The 25,651-nt window shown below is 39.0% G+C and overlaps 1 protein-coding gene across 17 annotated transcripts in view; it reads left to right on the top strand.

The window, feature by feature from the left end:
* Positions 1-25,651, top strand: part of TENM3 (teneurin transmembrane protein 3) — a 1,046,942-nt gene that overhangs the window by 689,740 nt on the left and 331,551 nt on the right. The window contains exon 1 of one of the 17 annotated variants that reach the window (XM_008000340.3): positions 6,778-6,895. The exons of 15 other annotated variants lie outside the window; for them this stretch is intronic. Coding sequence is in view for 1 of the 2 variants with exons in the window: in XM_073017753.1 (XP_072873854.1) it covers positions 7,243-7,261 (19 nt within the window). In the remaining variant the exon portion in view is untranslated. Of the gene's footprint in view, positions 1-6,777; positions 6,896-7,240; positions 7,262-25,651 lie in introns of those variants that run through there. One more of the 17 variants, XM_073017753.1, reaches the window with a different exon arrangement.

Raw genomic sequence — 25,651 nt, forward strand, 5'->3', positions numbered from 1 at the left:
AGCATATACCTCCTCTATCCTCAATGATGCATAAATATATGTGCCTACTCATGAATCATGTTCACAAAGTCAGAAAATCCTGAAAAACACATTCTATATGACTGTATCATGAAAACACCTGAAATTAATACATTATTATCTAGATTTGTCAACAAAGATATGTTAAGTAAGCTATTTGCAAAAATATCTTAATACATATGGATTCTTTTGAAATGGTTGATATTATAAATTGTAAAGGGTTGATATAAAAGTTTATGTGACTTCTATGTTCTGTCCACTGCATAAAGGATTTGATCTATGCATGGCTATTGCCACTATAGACAGCTACCCATCTGACAATACCACTGCACTAGTCACCAATGAATAATTCTTTGTTTCTAAACAACCAAAACAAAGTACTTATAGTAATACATTTAATTTCAAAGATTTTTGACATTCAACCAAAATTACTTGTTTTTTTTTGTTTGTTTGTTTGCTTGTTTTTTTTTAGAGACAGAGTCTTGCTCTGTCACCCAGGCTGGAGTGCAGTGGCACGATCATGGCTCACTGCAACCTCCACCTCTGAGGCTGAAGTGATCCTCCTGCCTCAGCCTCCAGATTATCTGGGACTACAGACATATGCCAGCACACTCGACTATACACACACACACATACACATATATATATGGGTTCTTTTCTGTAGAGACGTAGTTTCGCCATGTTGCCCAGGCTGGTCTTGAACTCCTGGGCTCAAATGATCCATCATCTCAGCCTTCCAAAGTGTTAGATTACAGGCATGAGCCACCGTGCCTGGCCTGAGAACCAACATAAGTGTTTTGGGAATGGGTGAATGGCATGATGGTTGGAAACAAATGGTCCAGATTGAAGAATTTGCTCCATAATTAAAAACAATTCAACCATTTTTATTTATCACACTTCCATTTCTTTATCTTGGACTGCCAAAGAATACATTCAAAATACTCCCCAAAATGTATCCCTATTATCAAAGCCTAAAAGTTAGGTGAACCCCAATAAGTTGCTAAGCATAGACAAATACTGCCATCCCTGGGTGGGCCTGGGAATTAGTCTGTCTGCAGCCCCTGAATCCAGTGTGCCAGGGATAAGCAGCACTCCCTCTAGCTTGGCCACTCCTGTCCTTCCGCAGTCATGGAGGTTACTGATAAAACTAGGCTTCCATATACTTCTCTGTGCTATAGATTGTCTTCTAACATTCTTGGACACCTGGTGACTTGACGTGGGCTGGGCCCTCAGCTCTCGCTATGTACTCAGTTCCTGGCATCCATAGCCCCAGCTAACTCTTGCTGGCCATCTGGATTTCTCTTGAAGCTCTGCCCTCCCGCCTCTCTCCTGCTCTCATCACCAGGTAGGAATGATGTCCCTGCCTCACCCCCGTCCCTCCTACTTGGATAGTTGCCAAGACAGAGCTGAAGCTCACTAAGCCTTTTGCACACAGCGCATTGCTTGATTGCCCCCTGCTAAGAGTCCAGACCTCATCACACACACCCAGATCCTGCTTCCTCCTCCTCCCTGCCTGCCCAGGCTGTAGAGGACCCAGGAGGCTCCTGCCCAAGGTCATCTGAATTAGGACAAAATTAAGGACCAGTGCTTCTGGCCTGCAGTGGACATGATTGCATATCTAAAGAAAGAGTCCTAAGTCTTCATCATGTATCAGATTCCACAAAGCATTTGGTTTTTGGGGGGTGAAATAATTTAACACCTTTAAAAGTAAAGAAGAGAACTTACCTTTAGAAACGATTTCAGATGTGGGTTGTTTATTGTGGTGAAATACATATGTCTTTTGTGGGTGGATTTTTCCATAGGATAAATCAAAGAAAGAATCACCTAGCTATTATACCAGCCTTTTAGATTTACTGTAGACATCTGTGAAAAATTATGAATTGGCCTTTATTACAAGACTTTGTTTTCAAACCTTTATTTCTGTTCCAATGTAAATGATAATTGAACTTTATTGGAGAAAAGACCCATGACTTTAAATATAGTTTTATGTCAGCTTATAGTTTTATGTCAGAGCCCACATAGCTGTTAGAAAGTTACGTGCTACTGACAACAGTTGGCAAAATGTAAGACAAAATCTACAATTTTACTCACAGGATCTAACTAATGTACAATTATTATTACCAATTGATGTCAGTGTGCTATAATTTTGGTAACAATTTCTTTGATATGCTTTTACAAATATACGTATTTACAAATAAAGGTATAATTTTTAAGAGTCCATCTAAACAAACGAGATTGTAGAGGGATAGACAGAGATCGATATCTGACAATCCCTAATTCAGGTGTTTAGGGATGTTTATTAGCCATTTTATTCCTCTATAAGATTCCAGCTCTCAGAGGATACTAATATTGGCCTACTGGTTTCCTGACCTCTTGAGGTAATTTGAAAACACAGGAGAAATCAAGGACTGTCCCTTTTTTTATTTTGCTCCTTCTCAACTCCACAAGTTATCAATTTTTCAATGGAATATTGTGTTTCCAAATCTTTGGTGGGGCTTATCCTGATACAGTTTTATTTAAACGGTGAACTCCACTCCTAATAACCAGCTTTTTGTTGTTGTTGCTGTTGTTGTTGTTGTTGTTGCGATGGAGTTTTGCTCTTCCTGTACAGGCAGGAATACAATGGCACGATCTGGGCTCACTGCAACCTGCAACCTCCGCCTCCCAGGTTCAAGTGATTCTCCTGCCTCAGCCTCTCGAGTAGCTGGGATTACAGGGGGGTGCCAACACGCCCGGCTAATTGTTTGTATTTTTAGTAGAGACAGTGTTTCACTATGTTGGCCAGGCTGGTCTCAAACTCCTGACCTTGGGTGATCCACCCACCTCGGCCTCCGAAAGTGCTGGGATTACAGGTGTGAGCCACCGTGCCTGGCCAATAACCAGCTTTAACTACTGAGTCAATACTGTCTAAATAGAGAAATGGTTAAGCAGCAGACTCCTGAGTCCATCAAATCTGGAACTGTGTTTAGGCCCAAGCACTCTGTAACTATGTGGGCACATGATTAACTTCTCCAAACTCCAGTTCCTCATCTGTAAAATGGGGTGATATTACTCTTCTCATATGAGATTAGAGAATTAAATAAAAATGGTATGTATCAAATGCCAGTCATAAAATGAAGTGCTTAGTGTTAGCTTTAATCATAATCATCTATTTACTGTGGCTATGAGTGTTTGATTTTGATTTTGTATTAGTGCTTCTGACAGTATGGATTTGGTGCTTAATAATTACGGGAAAGGTAATAATCCCAGTGTCGGTTACAATTCGATTTTTCTTCAAGGTTTTTGGCCTAAGCAGAGAGAGGTCAGAAGCACTCTTAATATGAAGCTAAGTTGGTGCCAGTTTGAAGTAACAACTCATTTGTGGACTTTTTTTTTTTTAAATACAATTTGCTTTGATTTGGTTCATGCATTTTTAAAAATCTTCCTTGTGGTGTGCAGTCATTAGGTTTTTAGGCCTAAAGAACTGAATTCAGTTTTAAGTAAAATTCATTTAATATTGCAAGTATGATTCCATATGTGGTTATTCATTCACAACATAAAATAGCCACGTAATTCAACATATTTGATAGTGTCTGCTCATGGAACTGTGGGGAATTCCGCAGACCTTAGACAAGAATTGCTTAAGTTATAGAAGGCAGTATCCATAATGCTGATTATCTCTGACATCATCGATATGGCAAACTACAGTAGAAGAAAACAAGTTGAACATGGATCTCATTACATGTCTCTGTGGAACTCTTTGGTGGACTCCTGTATTTAAAAGATGGCAGTGATTTAATGTATGCACGGGGGTGTCCACAAAACTGTGTATCTTTTCTTGGGAAGATATATGTAGAAACCATCCTTCACTTTTCAACAACAGAAATTGTTTAAAACCATATCCCTTCCTCTGCCTCTGCCCCATGGGCTGCTACTGCTACTGCTCAGCTTTGTTCAGTGTAAATCCTTGATTATTCTCAAGGGATCCCATCTTTGTCTAATTTGGAAATACATAATTAGTTCTGTATTCAGAAAAGGTGGAACTAGATATACATGTAGAATATTCCAGTACACTCCAATATAAAATTTTGCCTAACCTGTATGTGATAGTTATATCTAATTAGCATTTTAAATGGAAATTTTAATAAATGTTATCAATCAGTGACCAATTTACATGGCATTCATCTGGGGAAATGAACATGCCAAAATATCAGTCTTCTTGAGATTCATCTTGACCCAAACAATGATTGATTTAAGATCTTAAAACCTTTCATTCTTCCATTAGTGTGCTTATCTTTCTGCACTCGAACATTCTAATCCAAGTCCAGATTTGCTAACTTGTGATTGTCAAAAATCAAAGAATGCATTTTTGAAGCATAGGCAAGCCCCCAGGTCCTAGCACTTTTTTTTTTCTTTCTTTTCTTTTCTTTTTTTTTTTTTTTAAGAGACAGAGTCTCCCTATATTGCTCAGGTTGGTCTTGAACTCCTGGGCTCAAGCAGTCTGCCCACCTCAGTCTCCCAAAGTGCTGGGATTAGAGGCATGAGCCACCACACCTCCTGGCAAATTTTAACCGTGTAATGTTCTGCAAATTTAATTCTTCAGAGATTCCAATTGAACATCATCATCTTCATCCTCCGCCCTAGTTATATGGTGTTTATTTGCAATTACTTCAGGTTACCCCCCACCCCCATGCATTGCATTGATTTGTGAAAGACACATGCATTGCATTGATTTGTGAAATGATCCTTTTCAAAACATTATGACTTAAGGAAGATATTTGCTTTAGAGCTTAGAAGTCTTACAGTGCCCGACAACATACCTATTGTTCTATTTTTTGACCCAATTTTACTAAAGAGAAAGAATTTCAAAACCCTGAAATAACTTCAAAATTTATAGTGTCAAAGGAATGTCTGAATTTTAAATAACTGCCTTGTGTTTAAATAATTTCTATGATATCTTCGTAGTGTCCCAATTAAAGGGTGACTATATTGATCATTAATGGAGGAATAGTCAGGCTGATTGTGACGTTGTAATTGTGTGTGTGAGTCACGATTTTAGAAGACCCAGAGTTAGTGATAGAAAAAAACACTTAAGGTGTAGAGACTGCTTAAAACCTGAGCGGCATCAGATATTTCCATATATGAGGATGGATGTCTTAGACGTAATGGAAAATGAGAAAGAAAAGTATCTACAAAGAGGTAGAAGAGCTGTATTCATATTCTTGTAGCATTGGGTATAAAAAGCGACAAAAGTCAAGGTAAAGGTAATATGTTCAAGACGATAAAGAAATTACTGTTATCGTTGAATCATGGGAATGAGGAAAGCATTTTGTCTTTACTGGAGGAAAGAAGGTGGAGAAGAGAGAAATTCTAATTGCAGTCTGCTAATCTTATTGATAAATGAAAAGAGAACACTGATCCTTCCTTTCTTAAAGTATTAATTTTTTGGTTTGAGTCTGTATTTAGAAGGTAGTTAAAATATGGAATGAGAGCTGATAAAGATATGTTGATTGATACCGGTATTGTGATGTAAAGTGCTTCTTGTTTTCTTTCTTGTTTATAAAAATGAGAGGTTTGGAGGGGTTGGAAGGAAGCACCGCTGAATCTAAAAATTCACGAACATTCAGTCATTCAATTCTCAGTTTAATGGAGGAAGAGGCTGGAGAGGATGGAATGTTCTAGAAGAAAAAAATTAAAAGGAGGAGGGACGTTGGACTGGAAGCAATGCAAAAATAATGATAATAGTGGATCTGGAGGGAAAAAAGACAATTTTTTATAATAATTTAAGTGCTGCAATATTGAAGTATGTTTTATTTAAAAGTAAAGCTACTTAGACCACCACATTAGCTATTCCGGATCAGGGCTGTCCAGCCCTGGCACATCATGGAGAGTGGCTCGGGCCACTTGCACACATGCCTTCAGCCCCTGGGACCGTCTTCTCTCCCCGGATCGTGACACTGACTCCTCAGCGTTAATGGGGGTCCGCGACTGCTGCGGGGACGAGGGCGCAAAGCAGCCCCCGCCACGGGCCGGTCCGCCCAAGGGCCGGGAAAGTGGAGGAGAGGCGGCGGCCGAGGCCGAGGGGCGAGCGCGGGCTGCGCCGGTCCCTGCCGCGTTCACGAGCGACACCCAGCCCCCCGCCGCGGACGCCCCGCGGGCGCCAGGCTCCGGGCCCTGCGACCGACCCCTCCCGCCCCCGAGGTACCGCCGGGCCCGCCTCGCAGGCAGCGCGTCCCACAAGCTGGAGGGCCGAGTTTCGCGGGGACGTGGGGCGTGTGGGTGAAGGCGACACCTGGGATGCGGGACGCATGAATGGTGGCAGAGCAGGGGTCGGGATCCATTCATGGGTTGGGGGAGAGACGCTTTTGTGAGCACGGGAAAGTAGCGCTGCCGGAGAACAGCTCTGTGGCGGGAGAACAGCTCTGTGGCGGGATCCACAGCCGCCCGCGAAGCCCCGCCAGAGAACGCGGCCGCTGCCTGGGGCGGCTCGCGAGCGTGCGTGTGTGGAGGGGAGGATGCCGCCCCGCGGGGTCTTCCGAGCGTGCCGGGAGCGGCTTCTCAGTGCAGTTCCCCCGTCTTCGCTGGGGGCACGGCTGCTCGCAGGCCCCGGCCCGCGTGTGTGGAGCGGGGCGAGGGGGGGAGGCGGCGGCCAGGCCGGGGCGCAGGACGCGGGGCTGGCGGGCGGCGGCGGCGGCGGCCCGGCGCGAAGGGGTTAAGCGGCGCGCCGCCCCCTCGGCGGCCGGGTGTAAACAGAGGAGCTTCAGCCTATCATGTCTGGCCGCCGCGCGCAGCCCGAGCCCGGAGCCAGGCGCTGTAACACGATACGCTCCAGACCCAGGCAACTTGGCAGCGCCGGGCTCGGCTCCGCACGGCCACAGCGAGGGCGCGCCGCGGCAAGGTGGGTGAGCGGCGGCGGCGGCGGCGGCCTGGGGCGGGCTGGCGGAGCGCGGCTCCTGGTGAGGCTCCCCGCGCGGCAGGGTCGCTCGCTCGCTCCGGGGACCGCGGCGGTGGCGGCGGCGGCTGCGCTCAGCTCCGGGGCCGGTGGCTCCGCTTTTCTCCCTTGTGGTGTCGGAATGGGAGGAGGCTCGGCGCGGGTTTGAATCGGTGCGGAGGCAACATTCGCATCTGAGATGAGGTGGCTTTTTAACCCCTGAGGGACCACATTTAAGGATTTCGAAGAGATGGAGGCTGAACTTTCTCGATGACTCTTCGTCACCCGGAGTGGTGCAGGTAGCCGCGGGGAGAATGGAGTCTTTTGTTCCCGGTATTTTTAATTAGATGGATTTTTTTTTATTAGTAGTGTACTGTCCTAATCCTTGAGGCAAAGCTGCCTTTTTGCCTGCATTCGGTGACTTTTGCGAATTCGTTGGGAGCCAGTCTTAGCAGTAGTGATTTTGGATAATTTATGTCTGAAATGTGCAAAAATCGGCATTGAGCTTAAATTAATCAGCCCTTTGGTTCCATTAACTAAAATCCATCATACTAATTGCTTAATGGGGGGAAAGGTACAAAATAAGCTTGCTCATTCAAGAGCAGTCTTTTGCCTGCGAAATACGTAGTGTGATTTTTGTCAGGTTTAATAGAGCAGTCTCTCAGAGAAATTCAACTTTGCAGTTGTGCTTCGATGCAGGCTACTCCTGTGCAAAGATAGTTGGAGATGGTTTGGAAAAACTTGTGCTGTGTCTATTAAAGTAAAAATCATTTGCCATTGATGTGTGTATTTCAATAAAACAAAACAAAGATCTGTGGCAGCTCTGGGAATGAGAAAGTCACATTTCCTCCCTCTCCTGTGCTGGCGTCTCTATCTCTGTGGAATATCTTATAAATGATATATACAGCTATATGTGCCTGTGTCACAGAGTCATTCTGTCTTCTGAAAGCCTAATATAATCAAATTCAGTGCCTTAAGATGGTGTAGTTGAAGATTTGATCCCCTTCCACTAAAGTGGAAATACTTTCAGTAATTGAAAGCAGATTCACGTCTGGAGTTGTACAAGCCAAGGTTTTCATTTTTAAAATAAACCTTTTGTTCTCTGATTTTAAATGCTTCAGAGAGCCATCCACAGACCTCTGTGTGCTAATTGTTAAAGTAGTCCTTAAGAAAGGATTGAAAATACCCAGAGAAGGCATTTTAGAAATCAGCTAACTTAACTAAGCCTCCCTCTCAGCCGAATATTTTAGTGCAGCATGTAACTGGTCCGTGCCCCACATTCTGTTTTTTTTCAGCGGACTCCCAGGTATTAAAATGCAACTGCAGTGTTCAACACACTAAACTCCAAGCAGAGGCCATCTGCTATAAGAGGTTAAAAAACTTGAGGAATGTTGGTGTTATCCCATTTTATACTGTGATTTACACAATGGGATGATGAATTTGAGATCCGCTATAAAGTATGTTTAATTTAAGGAGGTGGTGATTATACATTAACTGATAGACTGAAACTTACAAAAATATGATTGCAGGTGGTTCAGCTGGTTCCTTTCTCATCTTCAGAGACTAAGTGTTAAAAAGCTTTAAAAAATTGGCTGTGAAAGGCTGAAATTAGGGTGCATTGTAGACAAAGAGGGAGTCACTTGATCTCTTATTAGCTGTGAAGATAGAGAAGAATAGTGCTGTATAAGAGCGTTACCTTCCTTCTTCAGGACATGATATCTAAAATGAATTGTTTAATTATGAGGAAAAAGTTAAAAGAGTTGTACTTTTAACAATGACAGTTGACATCAGGAAAAGATAGAAAGGCGCATTCCAAATGTTTTTAATGACTTGTTTCTTAACCTGTTGTATTGATCATTAATAAGATGTGAATGGACGAATTTCCAGAGTATGACATGGCAGTTTGATTTCTTAGAAACTGCTTGGTAGCCCTGCATTTTACCTTGTTTTCCTGCCTTCTTAGTAGTTTATCATTGCAGTATAATATAATAAATATGAAGTGAATAACTTGGCCATAATTCAAATGATATTCTTGTTATTTCTCATGTAAAAACCCTCCTTTATATAAAAAAAAATAAGTATTTAAAGTATTCAGCAGATTTTTAACTACCAAATAAAATCATACTACATTTTGGCTGTTGCGTCACGTTTCTTAGATAGCAGTGGCCTAGTATGGGGCATAATAGAATTTAATTCTTCTCGAAGATTTAGAAAAAGAAAAGCGACTTCTCATGGACTCTTCTACTGATGTCTGAACACTGATTTTCAGTGTAATATCCTTCTCTAAACATTTAAACTAAAGCTTTCTGTGGCTTCTATTTACTGTTAGTTTTTATGTTCCTACATATTTTGACTTGGTTAAGGGGGTGCACAGGATCATCTGTCATCTGGAATAATACATTCAATTTTTCACGGGACTCCTTTCTTTCATAATGTAGGCAAGTGGCAAAGGAGACACTGTCGAAATACAGTGATCTTGATAATTAATGCTATAAAATAGATTAAAATGCTGTATTTCAGGTATTCATTTCCTTAAAAGGGCCACCAGAACAGCGTTGCTAAGCACCCGTCACTACTGCAAGTAACAGAAAATGACCCAAATTAAAGAACCTGTTCTACGCTGTATTCTTGCATTTTCTAAAGTTCATTTCAAAAGATTTAACAAGACTCATTCAATTAGTGGAGAAAAAAGATCTGTTTTCAGCTCTGATCAGCATTTAAGAGACTGGGCTTTGGAACATCAGTTCTTTATGTTTATAATTTATTTTGTTTGGTAGGCTTTACTTTAAACAATTGTGAATAAAGATTTTTAACAAGCCACCTTTCTGGCAATCCAGATGTAAATGCTAAATACAGGACAGTATATTTGTTTTACATTTTTTTTAAAGTGAGTTATTTTATAGTCACTTTTCCTCATTTAAAGGAAGTTTAAATGTTACACTAATGTGATATATTGATGCTTTATTATGGATTTCTTATTCTATGAAAATCTATATGTATGCATGCACACATACAGACATATGTAGTTTAAATGAAAGGACGGCTGTAATTATTCTCTTATCATAGATGTGAGTGCTTTAGCACCTAACACTTGAGAAATAGGATATTCTTCCTTAAGGATATTTGAATGTTGTGAAAATGGTGTCATGAAGGAGATAGAGTGGTTTGGTGAAGAAAGTAAATAAATTATTAGGAGCAGAAGTTTTCTTTTTAGATTTTTTTTGAGGGGGGCACGTGGGGCACCGTGCAGTAAACTGTACCCTTTTGGGTTAGACCAGAACTTCTAAGTAGTTGTGGCCAAATGGTTAGATCTTTCAGTGGCCTGGTTCTTAGCTAATACAACTGCAGTCACAAATACAAGCCGCGGAACTTCCTGGCAGAGAGAAAGGAATGAAAGCATAAGGGCTATCAGAGGAATGGAAGAGAGGAGCAGGAGGGCTCCCAAAGGTTCAGATTAGGATCATTAGTGAAATTTTTGCTACATGACTTTGATCTTGACAAATCTAAAGCATATAAATATGGATTTTAAGTTATGAATGATAAGTGCTGTTTTGGCTATAATGGCGTGAAGTGATTCCATATCCATAAACATTGAGTATTTTAAAGCCCAAATAACACATTTCTTTATTCTAAAAGAGGTATTTTGCATTAGAAACTTATTACGCTTAGATTTATCAGTTTGGTATCACAGATACCTCTAGCAGTAGATAATATGCAATACATAAAATTTGTATAACTCTTGTTGGAGTTTTGTCTGAGATGAAAAGTTATTCTAACACTCATTTTTGCATAAGGCCTTTTGACCTGAGCTGGGTTCTCTTGTTGGGTATCTGGAATATGTTATCTTCTGATGTGTCCACATTTGGTTTTCCCTATAAAGAACAACAGTGTGTGTACTAGAGAGATTATTTTGTATTTGTATACACATATATACATGTATAGCAGGTTTGAAAGGATGGTATTTTCATGTTTAAGAAACCAGTTGTTTTAGGATTGTTGTTTATACATTGATTTTAGTTACAAACCCAGCTGTTCAGTTAAAGTCCTACGTATTTAAGTTTTGAAATGTCTACTCTTAACTTTTGCTGTTGAAAGTAAAAATTTTACTATTGGCTGTTGTTTTACAGGTTGAAAGCAACAATCTTTTTGGTTTCCCAGAAACAGTGTATGCCATGCATGGTATGTTGGTATGATGGTAAATTCATTTTACAAGGGAGGAATAATAATTGAAAAGTACACACAAATATTTGTGGGCATATTCACATTTAAATAATAGTTAAGTTTGGGAAACCACATACTGTAGTATTTAAAAGAAAAACAGAGTTTCTCTCTTGAATGTTATTATTCCCCTCACTTAATATTAAATAGTGTTTGACATAAATGTCTTGTTTTGTACATTAAAGAGGCAGAATATATTACAAAGCATAACAAAATGTCTAATATGGAAGTAACATAAAAAACACTTTAGTCTTTTGTGGTTATATATATTAAAATTTGTAAAAAATTAAAATGATGTGTGAAAGTTTCAGTGAATTGTTTTCATCCTGGTTTGTGCACAGCACCTTTTTTTCCTTAGCCTTAAACTGTTTCTGGCAGGGGGAGAGGGCCTGCTGTCTAGAGACCTGTAAAATGTAATCTAGATCTCTTTTTATGCCTTTTCTTTTAAATAAAACAAAATTACCTTATATAACAAATTTAACATTGTTAACCTTTTATAATTATTTAACCATTATTTCATTTTACCTCCTGCTTCAAAGTTGTACATTAGCGGAGTAGACACCTGGCTGTGCTCTTAAAAGTTTATTTGGCTTTCAATTCCTGTGATAGTAGGGGGCAGTACATCTCCTTAATTATCTTTGTTCAGGGAAATGCTGAAAGGCCAGGGTAGTTAAACAAGGCCGTTTGGATTTGTGTGGTCGAAGTCAGATGCAAGGAAAGTGGTTAAATGCATTATCATCTTATTGAGCCCATCATCAGTAAAGTGACCTTGATGGAGGTGGAAAAAGCCGTTTGGCTATTTTATGATAGCCACCTCTGCTTGTTTTATCACTTACACATTTTTACATATGGCTTTATCATACTCTTTTCATTTTCAAATATTATTTCCTCTGATTGTAGATAATCAGAATGAAGGTGAAAATTAAAATTAGTTTCTTTTTAATGATAGAGTTTCTTTCATAAGTGTGTTTCATACATCGGCTTATTTGGAAATACCCCTTCATTAAAAATTAAGGTGATCAGGTCGGCTGACCATTCTGTATTTGCTTTTAAGGGTCTTTTAATGACAATGATTAGTCTTTTTGCAAAGAAGCTGCAATTCTGCTACTTTTCAAATTGTTTTTAAGCTAGTAAGAGGAGACATTTGCCAACGTCGATTTTAGCGGTGGGAATAATGTTTGTTTTAACAAGTGCCTAAGTATGTTTACTTGAAAGTTATTCAAGTTTTAGTAGTTCTATTGCTGCTGTTCTGGAGTCATCACTTCCCTTATGAAGTTAAAGCCATAAGATTTATAGTTTATATTTCTTAACTTTATGGCCAAGATTTTCCTTGTGATGTATTTCATATCAACTCCAATAAAATGGAATTCTTGCTTAAATGTTTGAACAAGTATTGTTCAATAAGAGGAAGAGTTTTATTAAACGCAGTACAAGACCTAATGTTTTTGGAAACTCCAGTTAGAGCAATTAAGTGCTGCATACAAGGTTTCTGTTTTCCTAGGCAAAGCTGGGAAATATTACTGATTGGAGTTTAGCGTATGCTTCACTTTATACGGAATTCTTTTTTATTACAATTAATGGGAGCTAAGTGTAAATCTTTTTATCATATGAAAGAAAACACTGGCCCATTATCAAAATACCTAAAGTATTGTTTCAGACTTTACCGGAGATATCTCCTTATCATCATGCTATGAATTATGTAGCACTAAAATCTCAGGGACTCAAAATCACCAAAAATAGTTCGTTCAGGAGAGAGTCACATTTTCTTGATGAGAAAGGACTTATTTGTTTAAGAATCGTTTATTTAAAAAACAAATTGGATCAAAAGGTGTCTAAAATGAAGTATAAAATCTCTCATCCCCCCGCTCTGTTCCCACTATCAGGGCCCAAATTCAGGCTCTCTTCAGCTCTCCGTAGACTATTTTACTAGCTTTCCATTTCGGTTGCCCTGCCTTCTGCCTGTCTTTTCTTTAATCCAGCCTCCACACTGTCGTCACAGTTGTCATTCTGAATTGTGTTTTATCAGACCCTTGGTGATCCTACCTCACCCTCCACTGCTCTTCCACTCCCACCTTCACACCGGTGTTTTTGCTGGTCGATGATGCCTGTGCCCCTTCCTTGCATCTCACAGAGCTTCCAAGAGCTGACTTGCGTGGTATTTCTTTTTTTTTTTCTTTTTTTTTTTTTTTTTTGAGACAGAGTGTTACTCTGTCGCCCAGGCTGGAGTGCAGTGGCGTGATCTCTGCTCACTGCAGCCTCCGCCTCCCAGGTTCAAGCGATTCTCCTGCCTCAGCCTCTGGAGTAGCTGGGACTACAGGCGCACGCCAACACACCTGGCTAATTTTTTTGTGTTTTTAGTAGAGATGGGGTTTCACCATGTTGGCCAGGCTGGTCTCGAACTCCTGACCTCAGGTGATCCACCCGCCTCAGCCTCCCAAAGTGCTGGGATGACAGGCATGAGCCACCACGCCAGCCTTGCACAGCATTTCTTCTGGCTCCTCCTCCTCTCTTGCTTCCTTAGCACCTGATTCTTATTTCTGTGAGCACTTAACACGGGATCCTGTAGTCATTTGTTTACATTTCCCTCTCCGCCACTAGGGGGACAAGTTCTTTCAGAAAACTGCTTTGTCTCATTCATCCTTACATACCAGCACTAAGCATGATGCTAAGAAAATAGTTATTCCATAAGTCTCGAATGCTTATTGGATGAGTACACTAAATATAATTTTGTGGTGATGGAAAGTCATTACAAACATCAGTTATTTTATTGTTCTGTGTGAAAATATAATTGTTTACATAGGAGCGGTTGAGGCTGGATATCCCCGTCTAAATGGTCCTGTCATGCTGTCAGCTTTCACTTCTTACTGCTCTGTCATCACATAACACGGGTTATTTTGTTGTTGTTGTCGTCATTGTAATTTATGCATAAAATAAGAACAGAAAGTTTCTGAGTAAAGACTCAGAGCTAATTTTATTAACTTCATTAGTTTTGGCTTCTCCGTAGACCTTTTGGCTTAATGCCTCCATTTCTTTGCATTTTCTGTTGGGTGAGATTTTGGGGTAGCTAAGTTCCGATAGGTGTTGGGTGTTTAGGTGAAGCAAAATGTTAATTTCCAAAATGAAAAGAAGTTCATTGAAGCCTAACAGTAAATTTGAGTAAGAAAAAAATGTTAACTTACATGTACGGTTAACTTGAAATGTATACACATTGATAAAGATATTCATGATTGTAATATTTTTTAAAACTGGCAAACATCATCTCTAATGCAGTTCTCTTTGGCCGACTAAAGTAGGGAAGAGATAATCTTTAAGATGATAATTTAGAACAAGAATCAGTATACCTTCCGTGATTGTGTTACCAGAAGATTAATAGGTGAGGAATGCTGGAAGGACTGACAAACATTTTGCTGTCGAGAGATTTACAGGTGAGGAGTGCTAGAAGAAGAGGAAAAGAAACCCCGTATTTCTGCTCTCTTGCTCCATCTTCATCCACCTTAAGAACAAAAAAAGCTGGGCCAGGTGTGGTGGCTAATGCCTGTAATCCCAGCACTTTGGGAGGCTGAGGTGGGTGGATCACCTCAGGTCAGGAGTTCAAGACCAGCCTGGCCAACATGGAGAAACTCCGTCTTTACTGAAAATACAAGAAAATTAGCTGGGTGTGGTGGCGTGCACCTGTAATCCCAGCTACTGAGGAGGCTGAGGCAGGAGAATCGCCTGAACCCAGGAGGCGGAGGTTGCCGTGAGCCGAGATTGTGCCGCTGCACTCCAACCTGGGTGACAGAGCAAGACTCTGTCTCCCCAAAAAAATAAATTAATTTTAAAAAGAACAAAACCCCACAATACTCTAAAAACCAATTTTACTTTCTGAGAAAATGAATAGAATTAGAGACTTTTAGAACTGAAAATAATCTTCAAAATTATGTAATCCAGACTGGACATTTTGTAAGAAGAGAAGCCAAGGCCTAATAATAGCTGACATTTATTATTTACTAAAAGATAGCATCTGTGTTACACCCTTTATATATGATTTCATCTCATCTTCAGAACAACTCATGAAATTAAATACTTTCATGATCTCTATTTTAAAGATATGGAAACTGAGTCCATAGAACAGTTAAGTTGGTTGTTAGTGAGAGGTTTGGACCCAGACATGCAAATACCTAAGTGATGTATGAAATCATATATGTCTTTTTTTTTCTTTTGTTTCCTTTTTTTTTTTTTTTTTTTTTGAGACTAGGCCTTGTCTCGATACCTAGGCTGGAGTGTATTGGCATGAACACGGCTCACCACAGCCTCCAACTCCTAGGCACAAGTGATCCTCCCACCTCAGCCTCAGCAATGGCTGGGACCATAGGTGTGTGCCACCATACCCAGCTAATTTTTTAAGTATTGTTTTGTAGAAGAAGGGTCCCACCATATTGCCTAGGCTAGTCTCTGAGCTCCTTGGCTCACGCAGTCCTCCTGCCTCGGCCCCCTAAGTGTTGGATTACAAGTGTGAACCACCACGCCCAGCCTTTGTCTTTCTTCATTAGTGAATTCTGTATCCAGTGCAGTTGTCAAATTAGGTTTTGTTTTGATTTTAGTCCTAAATTTTGCTTTACATGTAAGTTCTATTTCCTGTTGTAGAATAGAAATATGATACCAGTCTATAACTTTTCATAAACATTGTAACCATTGGATTGGATGTTACAAACATTTTTATATTTGCTCAAGGCAAATCATTTAATTTATCAACAAGTGCTTATTGAGGCAATATATGTTTTGTATTGTTCTCCTGTTTTTATTTTTAATTCAGATTTTTTAATGAAGTGTGATCATCTCTGGTATAGCTAATGTCCACTCCCTGATTAATATCTAGCAATGATTAGCATCATTGATTTGAAAATTAGTAGATTATGCCTTTATTGACATTTCTATTCCCCATTTAATGGCTTGTTTATTTAATTGATGGCTAATGTTTTTACTATTAAAGGCTATTAACACATCAGAATGGTTTTTATTGAACCTGGCAAAATGATAAATTATGTTTGTGTTTACTCCTTGGTGCCTAAGGCTAATTTATTGGTGGTCTTTGTATAGTTTTGGTCAGCTAAAACCTTCTGCTTAGGAAGTCAAGTAAATTAGCAAACTTTTCTGGTAGTGTGGCCTTGGAAAAGTCACTGGACTTTTCTGGATTACTACCTGTAAAAGGAGGGAAGTGAACCAGATCAATGATTTTGAACACCGTAGCTTCTTGTAGAAGTTCTGTAGAGTTTCTTCAATTCTCTGATTCACAATTCTTAAAAAAAAAAAAAAAGAAAAAAAGAAAAACAAAAACTAGAAATAATACATAATGTGAACAAATAAAATAGATACTAAATGTTTACATTTGCTACTGGGTTAGCTTATTTTTACACACGTGTCCTGTTTTCTTTGTGTATATATTTGAACTTTTTGTGGTATTTTTGTGAATGCAGCTTGCCTAAGGAATAAGAAGTGACAGCATCCTCTGCAGAGAAATCCTAGGCAAAAAGGAGTATGCTTACTCACTAGCTTCCAGGGAAATGGTTGTGCTATGGACTGCATATGCCTGCTACTTTTGGTATTTGGTCGTAATAGAGATTCTAAAAATGAAGGGGGTTGTCCTTACTATGAATAGATTCTTACTTTTCCAATGTTCCGTGATAGTACCATTAACCAAACTTTTTTGAAACTACTTTTTTGAAATTGAGTTTATTTTCAAGTCACAGATAAAAATAGTTCTTGTTATTATAGGCATTCCTCATTGGATGAAATACCAATTTAACTAGTTTGATTGCTTGTCTTCCTTCACAGGCTTGACTAACCAGCATTTGGCTATTTCAAAAAAATTAGATCTATTCCCGAGAGAGTATTTACCACAGTTAGTTATATTCAGAAAAAATAATGCTAAAAGCCTGTGAGGCCTTTTCCAAAGAGAAAGTTCTCAGTATTGTATTGAGAAATGACTTCGTCATCTGAAAAAGGCAGCAACCCCTATGTTGACCACTTTGAAAGCAATAGTTTTCATCTTGGTGAATTCTGGCGTTCTTAAGAGTTGAGTGACAATACATTATAGCGCCTTTCACGTGTCGTGATTAAGGGCTGAACCGGAATGGTGTCTTTAATGGGTAGAACAATTAAATTTTGGAATTCAGAATCTAAGACTTTATACATTAGTTATTTTTAAGGTGCAATTGTTTGTTTTAAACAAGATTCGTGGCCTTTTTTAAACTACTAAGGTCTGTGAATGTATGATAATATGTTTGATTTCTTTAAAGTATATTTAAATTTCATGCATATTACATTTCATACAAAAGCAAAGCTCAGTCTTCACTTCTGTGCTTCCAGTTAGGAATAGGAGATTCAAAGTACAAAGTCTTTCAAAAATCCAAAAAAAAAAACATTATTTGCTTTCGTGCTCAGATATCAGTATAAACACCCTATTTATTCAAATACTTATTTATGTATTAATATTAGTCATTAATACTGATTAATATTTTAGTTTTTCAGGAGCTGGGCATCAGAATTGTAAACTTAAAAGTATTTGTCTCACCTCAGTTGAGGCAGAATGAATAGAATTAAATATTCAAGATTTAAAAAATATGTTTATTAAAAAAGAAAGTTGATAGTATCTTTTCAGTTAAAAAAACCTCCTTGTGTATTTTTTGTAAAATTCATCTCCAGCCCCCATTTCCAGGAATATCTCAATTAGCAATAACAGGATGTCTACTTCTAAATGCCTACAGTGTACTTTAAACTCTAATGAGGTACCTTGTTGGAAGGAGACTGCTTGAAGATTTTATTAATCTCTGCAGTGTGAAAATGAAAACACTCTGAAACGAGACAACTAGTTCTAAATTCTGAGAAAACAGTAGATCATCATCATGACCCAAGACAGAGTATGTAAAAATTGAATAAAGGAAGGTACATTTGAAACAATATATTGAATTATTTATGTATGTCTTAAGCTCACATAGAATAGAATTCTATGTATATTAGACTTATCTGTTTAAGATAATTGATTTTTTGTGATTTAGTCAGCCATAATTTGATGAGATGACAATGTCTTAGAGCCTGATTCACATGGTACCAGAATATATGTCCATCACAAAAATATACCTGCTTCTATCATGGGGGAAAACATTTGGGGTGGCAAGCTGAAGTACACAGTGAATGTACTAGAGTTCTGTGAGTGAGAAAATATATACCAGCTATACCCTAGTGGTTGCCTGTGAAAGGATTCAAAGAAAGAAAATGAAGCAGAGAGAAGAGAGGGGTGATAGTGGTGTTTAGCTGTCTCGAAATTTTATTTTTTTAAATAAAGCAGGTTATCTAATGTAAATAACAGTCTATGACATTATTTCATATGCTGTTTAACATGCAACCCCTACTTCTCATAAATTTAAGAGCACAAACCCATTTATATATTTCTGTGATGTTAACTAGTATTGTATTTTATTTCTTTTTAAAATGATACTTAGTAATCACTGAATTTTAGTTGTACTTAGTCATGATCAGTGTAAAAATGTTTTTATATAAAATAAGAATATGTAATATTTATCTGCAGTCTATTTTTAGGAATTTACTAATTTCTTAAGGAAAATTAATTCATAAATTTAAAAAGGGAATTTGCTCAGCATTTGTTGAAAACCTACTATTTGCTACCTAGTAAGCGCTTTATCATCCTATTCATGATCATATAATTTTGAGTCCATTTAGACTAATTTCTTTCCACTTACATAGTCAATTCATAATCAAGAACTACTGACTCTAAAAACCAGATGTTTTTGGATCTGTTTATTATAGTGCAATCTCAGTCATAATTTATAATGTCTTCATTCACTTTCCTGCCTTAAACTTTTCTCTTTAATCCAAAAAGGCAAATTATCTTGCTTGGGCATCATCTGATCTTCTTTCTTCCCTTCTCAGAAAGTCAGTGTCATATCAAGAATATATTTGAGTCTGATTAAAGTACAGGCAGACTTATGGACAAGTGACAGGAGAAGGCTTTTCAGGTAGAGAGGCACATGAGCAAGTTTGAAAAGGTGGGATATGAAAAGTATATTTGAGAAAATGTCAAATGACCTACTTCGAGCATGAAGTTCACGAAAGAGAATTTTGGAAGTTAAGGCTAGAAAAGTGGGTTGGAACCAGAACATGGAGGACCATGAATTTCTAATAAAAAGGATTAAATGTGCCTTTGGGATCCCTAGGAATTTAGCATAGAAAACAGTCACACAGTACAGTGTGTTTCGTAGAGAAACCTGTTTGGACTTTTCCTACTATTACTTTCAATTCATGACTTCTTAAATTTATTAACAGTTTATCAAAGTAAACTTCACATAGGCAGGGGACTTCTGTTCACTCTGGTATCTTCAGAGCCTAGAACAGTGCCTGGCACTGGTTGATGCTCAGCGGCTACTTGCTAAATTGAATGCATGAGACCCAGGAAGACCAAGTGACTGTTCTGAATTCACACAGCTAAGATAGGGACAGATCCGGGACTAAAAATTGTGCTCCCAGTTTGCTGTTTTCTCGACATGTTGGCTGTCATACAGGTCATTACCATTAGCGCGGCTTTTTTTGTGTCAACTCTTATCCTAAATTCTTCTGAATTCTTCATGCAAGTGATTGCAAACTGCCTCATATCTTATATGTTACATACTCATGACAGCCTCCTCTGAGCTTTTTGTTTGTTTGTTTGTTTCAAATTGAGACAGTGTCTCTGTCATCCAGGCTGGAGTACAGTGATGCAATCATAGCTTACTGTAACCTTTAACTCGTAGGCTGTAGTGATCCTCCTGCCTCAGTCTCCAGTCTGGCGCACACACTACCACACTTGGCTAATTCTTTAATTTTCAGTGGAGTCTGAGTCTCACTGTATTGCCCAGGCTGGTCTCGAACTCGTGGACTCAAGCAGTCCTCCCACCTCAACCTCCCAAAGTGCTGGGATTACAGGCATGAGCCACTGCTCCCGGCCTAAGCTCTTAATAAGTTGCTTTTATCTACAGACTTAATAGGTTGAATTGTTTATTGTGACTTTTTTCAGATGGTAAATCCAAGGTCAGAGACTGTCTTCTACTTGTTTTATTTTTCGGCAGCCCTCCTCTCTGAACAGCCGTACTTGTGACGCCTTTGAGTGCAGAAGCTGGTTGACTGATTGCTCAGCCTCCAAGTCTGTCTTTTAGTTCAAGTTCTTACGGTGTTACAAATATATACTTAAAACTGTTTTTATCAGATTGGTAAAGGACCCCTTAAAATTTACTTGATATGGCCGGGTGTGGTGGCTCACGCCTGTAATCCTTTAGGAGGCCGAGGCGGGTGGATCACCTGAGGTCAGGAGTTGGAGACCAGGCTGGCCAACATGGTGAAACCCTGACTCGACTGAAAATACAAAAATTAGCAGGGCATGGTGGTGGGTACCTGTGATCCCAGCCACTCGGGAGGCTGAGGCAGGAGAATCACTAGAACCCAAGAGGCAGAGACCGCATCACCGCACTCCAGCCTGGGCGAAAGAATGAGACTCTGTCTCAAAAAAAAAAGAAAAATTTACTTGATATTTTTGTAATACTGATCACTCTGTATAGGCAGGGCATTGCTTCCAGGACTCTCCTCCTCATACACCAAAATCCGTGCATACTGAAGGCCTGCAGTCATGCTGCACAACCCATATCTTGTCAGCCCTCCCTGTGTGCAGGTTCTGCATCCCATCATTTTGATCTGCTTTTGGTTGAAACAATCCTCGTGTATGTGGTCCCAGCTGCTTCAAGTCTGTGTTGTTCAAGGGTCAACTGTAGTTGAAACAAATAGAAAAGTGAAAATTTTAATGTTTTTTAAGCTCTCAAAGTAATAGTCTTGTGAGCCGAAATTATTTATCATTTTGCAATTTGAAAGAAAAGAAAAATTCAGTGTTACTCTGTTTGATTTTGTGAGATCACCTTGAAATAAGATACCATGTAAAGAGGACTATTGTGTGAAACCATTACAAAAACTGTGAAATGGCCACTGTCATTTAGTGTGTGGATTTTACCTAGTAAGATCATCAGTCAGTGTGTTGCTTTATTTTAGTAGAAAAGTGCAATTGGTGGTATACTTTAGACCATGTAGTATCACTTTTTTTTTTTTTTTTTTTTTTTGAGATGGAGTCTCACTCTGTTGCCCAGGCTGGAGTACAGTGGCGCAATTTCAACTCACTGCAAACTCCGCCTCCCAGGTTCAAGCGATTCACCTGCCTCAGTCTCCCGAGTAGCTGGGATTACAGGTGCCTGCCACTGCGCCTGGATACTTTTTTTTTTTTTTTTGTATTTTTAGTAGAGATGGAGTTTCACCATGTTGGCCAGGCTGGTCTCAGATTCCTGACCTTGTGATCCACCCGCCTTGGCCTTCCAAAGTGCTGGGATTACAGAGGTGAGCCACCACCCCCGGCCATAGTATCACTTTTGTGTGTATTTTGTTATAATTTCTTTCCCTGAAAGAAGAAATTATTCATTACATGTAACAGAGGCTCTTATTAAGATTAATACAATACTAAGGAATAAATGTTCTTCAATAGACCAAGAAATCGCCACACTTTTATAAACATATATAATTGTTAATGAATCATTAACCTTCTTTAAATTTAGAGATGTTTCCCTCACAGTAGAAAGGAGAAAAGCCAAAAATGCTGTATTAATGATATAGTGACATTCTCTACAATATGAACTATTCAACTATGAGTCAAAGAAGTCTTGATATTATTATAACATATCAGATTTAACATTAAAAAAATTATACAATACTTTTTTTTGGAGACAGAATCTCACTCTGTCGCCCAGGCTAGAGTGCAGTGATGCGATCTCGGCTCACTGCAACCTCCGCCTCCTGGGTTCAAGTGGTTCTCCTGTCTCAGCCTCCTGAGTAGCTGGGATTACAGGCGCCTGACGCCACGCCCAGCTAATTTTTCTATTTTTAGTAGAGACAGGGTTTCGCCATGTTGGCCAGGCTGGTCTCAAACTCCTGACCTCAGGTGATCCGCCAGCCTCGGTCTCCCAAAGTGCTGGGATTACAGGCATGAGCCGCCACGCCCAGCCTATATAATACTTTTAATCTCAAAATGTATTAAAAATACTATAGTATGAACTAGGTTTATATTAAATATGACAGTAATATGTAGTTCTAGGAGGTATCGATTTAGTATTTTAAAGATTATGAAATTACAAAATAAAAATGTTTAGGCTTTTCATGCTATAGAAAGAGATGATATCAGAGAAATATGTTTATGTTTTCTGTGAGATAGGTCCTGTGAGAGAACCATAGTTCTGTATTGTACTGGTTTTTACTTATAACCTATTACCTTATAAACAGTGTTGTTTTGTACATAATAAATAAGACTAATGCGCCTTTTTTTGCTTATTCAATTAGAAGCTTTTTAATATGTCCCTTACCCCCTCATGATCAGTATTCCCTTCCTGTGTTCATTCTTTTGATGTTTACTCCCTGAATTAACCAGGTTTTAGTCTTTGAGGTCCTTTGGCATATTCTAGAAACAACCTCTGTGATAATGTCATTGAGGTACTTTTTGCAGAGTGGGGCAAGGAAAGGGTGTATTGATCAATAACTCTTAGGAGAGTTGCATAAAATATTTTCTCATCCTATTGGAGTTAGTTTCTAGGAATGTCTTTCTTAAGGAAAGAGTTTGAGCACAGTGAAAGAAATGCACTGGTTTTACACAAATTACTAAGAGAAAACATTAAATGGTCAGAATGCTTGTGTCCTCCTAAAATTTGTATGTTGAAACCTCATCCTCATTGGGAGAGTATGAGGAGCTTGGAAACTTGGGAGGTGATTAGGTCCTTAGGACTTCAGGGAGGGGACTGGTCCTTTATGAAAAAGGAGGCTCCTTTGCCCTGGCTGCCGTGTGGAGACTCCGGGAGCAACCAGCTGTGTCTGAATGAGAAAACGTGCCTTAGTAGACACTGAATCTCCTGGCACCTTGAACGTGGATTTCCAGCCTGTGGAACTATGAGATAAACATTTCTGTTGTTTGTAACCCACCCCGTTTATGGTATTTTTTTTAATAGCAGCCCGATCTAAGCTATGGGGCAGATAAATGTTTTTGCCAAAGTCTTAGGGAATTAGAAATCACTCCCCCCAGCCATTTATAACAAGAGTATACTGCTAGAGTCTTCAATGTAATAAGTATTTGCTGAGTACCTACTATGTTTCTGACATCAGTGCTTTATTAGTAATATAAGATACTGGAAATTTACTAACTATATACAGTGTAGTCAGAAAGTAAATAAAGCAACAGTTTTTATAATAATGTAACTCATATAATTTAATAAATATTGACCAGTTGTATATAAAATAAAATGTCTTTAAAGCTTTTTTAGTTTAAAAATTTTTATTGAGAATGTTTTCTTCTATTTTTTTATTATAAGAGGCCAAAGTGCACCCAAGTCTCATTTCTCTAGTAAGCTTGATTAAACATAGATAAACCTGAACTATTATTGAAGGCTGAAGCCAAAGTACGTTATGGTTTATTAGGCTGTTAGGCTGATGGATTAGTTTAAACTTCAGTGTAAATCACCAAAGAATACATGAAGACAAAACAAAAGTACTCTATGGGTGCAGGAAAGGTGTAATTCTTCATTCACTTGGTTTTTATGCATTTAAGGATATAATCGTTCCCTAGGGCTGCTATAATGAATTGCTCAGTCTGAGTGGCTTAAAACAACAGAATTATAGTCCCTCACAGTTTTAGAGGCTAGACATCCAAAATCAAGGTGTCGACACAGCCGTGCTTCCTCTGACAACTCTAGGGAAGAAGCCTCCCCTGCTTCTTCCAACTTCTGGTTGCCCAGACATTCTTTGGCTTGTACCTGCATCATTTTACCTCCGTTTTCATGTGGACTTCTTTCTTCTGTGTCTCTGTGAGGCTCAGGTGATCCTCCCACCTCAGCCTTCCAGGTAGCTGGGACTACAGGTACGTGCTACCACGCCTGGCTAATTTTTTAAGTATTTTTCATGGAGGCGGGGTCTCCCCATATTGCTGAGACTGGTCTCAAACTCCTGGGCTCAAGCGATCCTCCTGCCTTGGCCTCCAAAAGTGCTGGGATCACAGGTGTGAGCCAGTTTCCAGCCTCTGTGTGTCCATTTATCTTATAAGAATCCTGTCTTTGGATTTAGAGCTGCTCTAATCCAGAATGACCTCTTCTTAACCAAGTATACACCAAGGACCGTTATTTCCAAATAAGGTCACATTCTGAGCTTCTTGATGGCCATGGATTCTGGGGGCACACTTTCCAACTTACTACAGAGGAAAAGGATACAAGAAGGTAAAAAATGTTTCTCTTTGCTGTCTTCAGTTTTGTTTTTTTTTTTTCCTTTCCCATTCCTTAGTGGGTTTAGAAAGTTAGAATTGAGCATTCTTGCCTTCACACTCCTATTCTTTAAAGATATTTTATCTGCCAAAGCTGACTTGTGTTTCTTTTCTTCCGAGAGTCTCACATCATGGGAAGTGATAGTAAGACAGCCATAGAATTTTGAATGTTTGCTATTCAATCATAGGGGAAATTAAAATTTAGCTTTTATGCTTTTTTTATTTCAGAATTTTTAAAACTAGAAACAAAAATTGTGGAGACTGCCATACTCTAGTTGTGGCACTCAAAATACTGTTATAAACCTTCTGGTGGTAAATTAAGCATCTTAGAGTATCCTAGTCATTAGTTACAATAAACTTTATGTGAGTATGGTCTGTTGCCTCAATTTCCCTTTAAGGTTTAAACTTACAAATTGTTTTTAATGTAAAAGAGAAATGATATAAGTGAACTTTATGATTATCAACAAAGCTTATTTGTAATTTATTTTGAAAATTATCTTTGGCTTTCAGTTTTAAGTGGCAAAACTGATGCCATTAATACCAAAACTGATATCCATAAATATCCATAAAGTATCTTTTAATAAACACATGACATATTTATCTGTAAGAATGAACAGATATCTAGGCCAGGAATTTCAGGAGGTTTGTCATCATCTTTCAAGACAATAAATGATATACTGGGGTCTAAAGTGTTATGTTCCCAAGGAGTGATGCATGAGATCCTTTTCTGAGAGCAGCTGTTGGTTAATTAGATATAGGAAAGCCCTTTCAGAGAAGTGGACTAAGAAGGCCACAGAGAAGAGAAGAGCCTCAGGCACACACTGTGTCTGGCCTAGAATTCCGCCTTGGGCCACTCCTGCCAGTAGGAGAGTCTATATGTGAACTATAATGACATGTAATATAGTTTAAACCCATCTTTATGAACACGCACCCTGTAAAGATCCAATCTAGTAATTAGAGTGTTAGAGTGGTTTATGCCTTTTTAGGGGAGCAGGATAGAGGTGGAAAATGGGAAGTGGTTCTAAATCAGGGACTTCACCAATCAAATATTTTGTAATGTTTATAGATGGGTGTCATCTACTGAGATTCCTCATTCAGGCATTAGAGAATGTCCTCCTTTCCTCAGGTTGCACAGGAAGAGGAGA

The sequence above is a fragment of the Chlorocebus sabaeus genome, chromosome 7, assembly GCF_047675955.1.
Source record: "Chlorocebus sabaeus isolate Y175 chromosome 7, mChlSab1.0.hap1, whole genome shotgun sequence".
Lineage (NCBI taxonomy): Eukaryota > Metazoa > Chordata > Mammalia > Primates > Cercopithecidae > Chlorocebus > Chlorocebus sabaeus.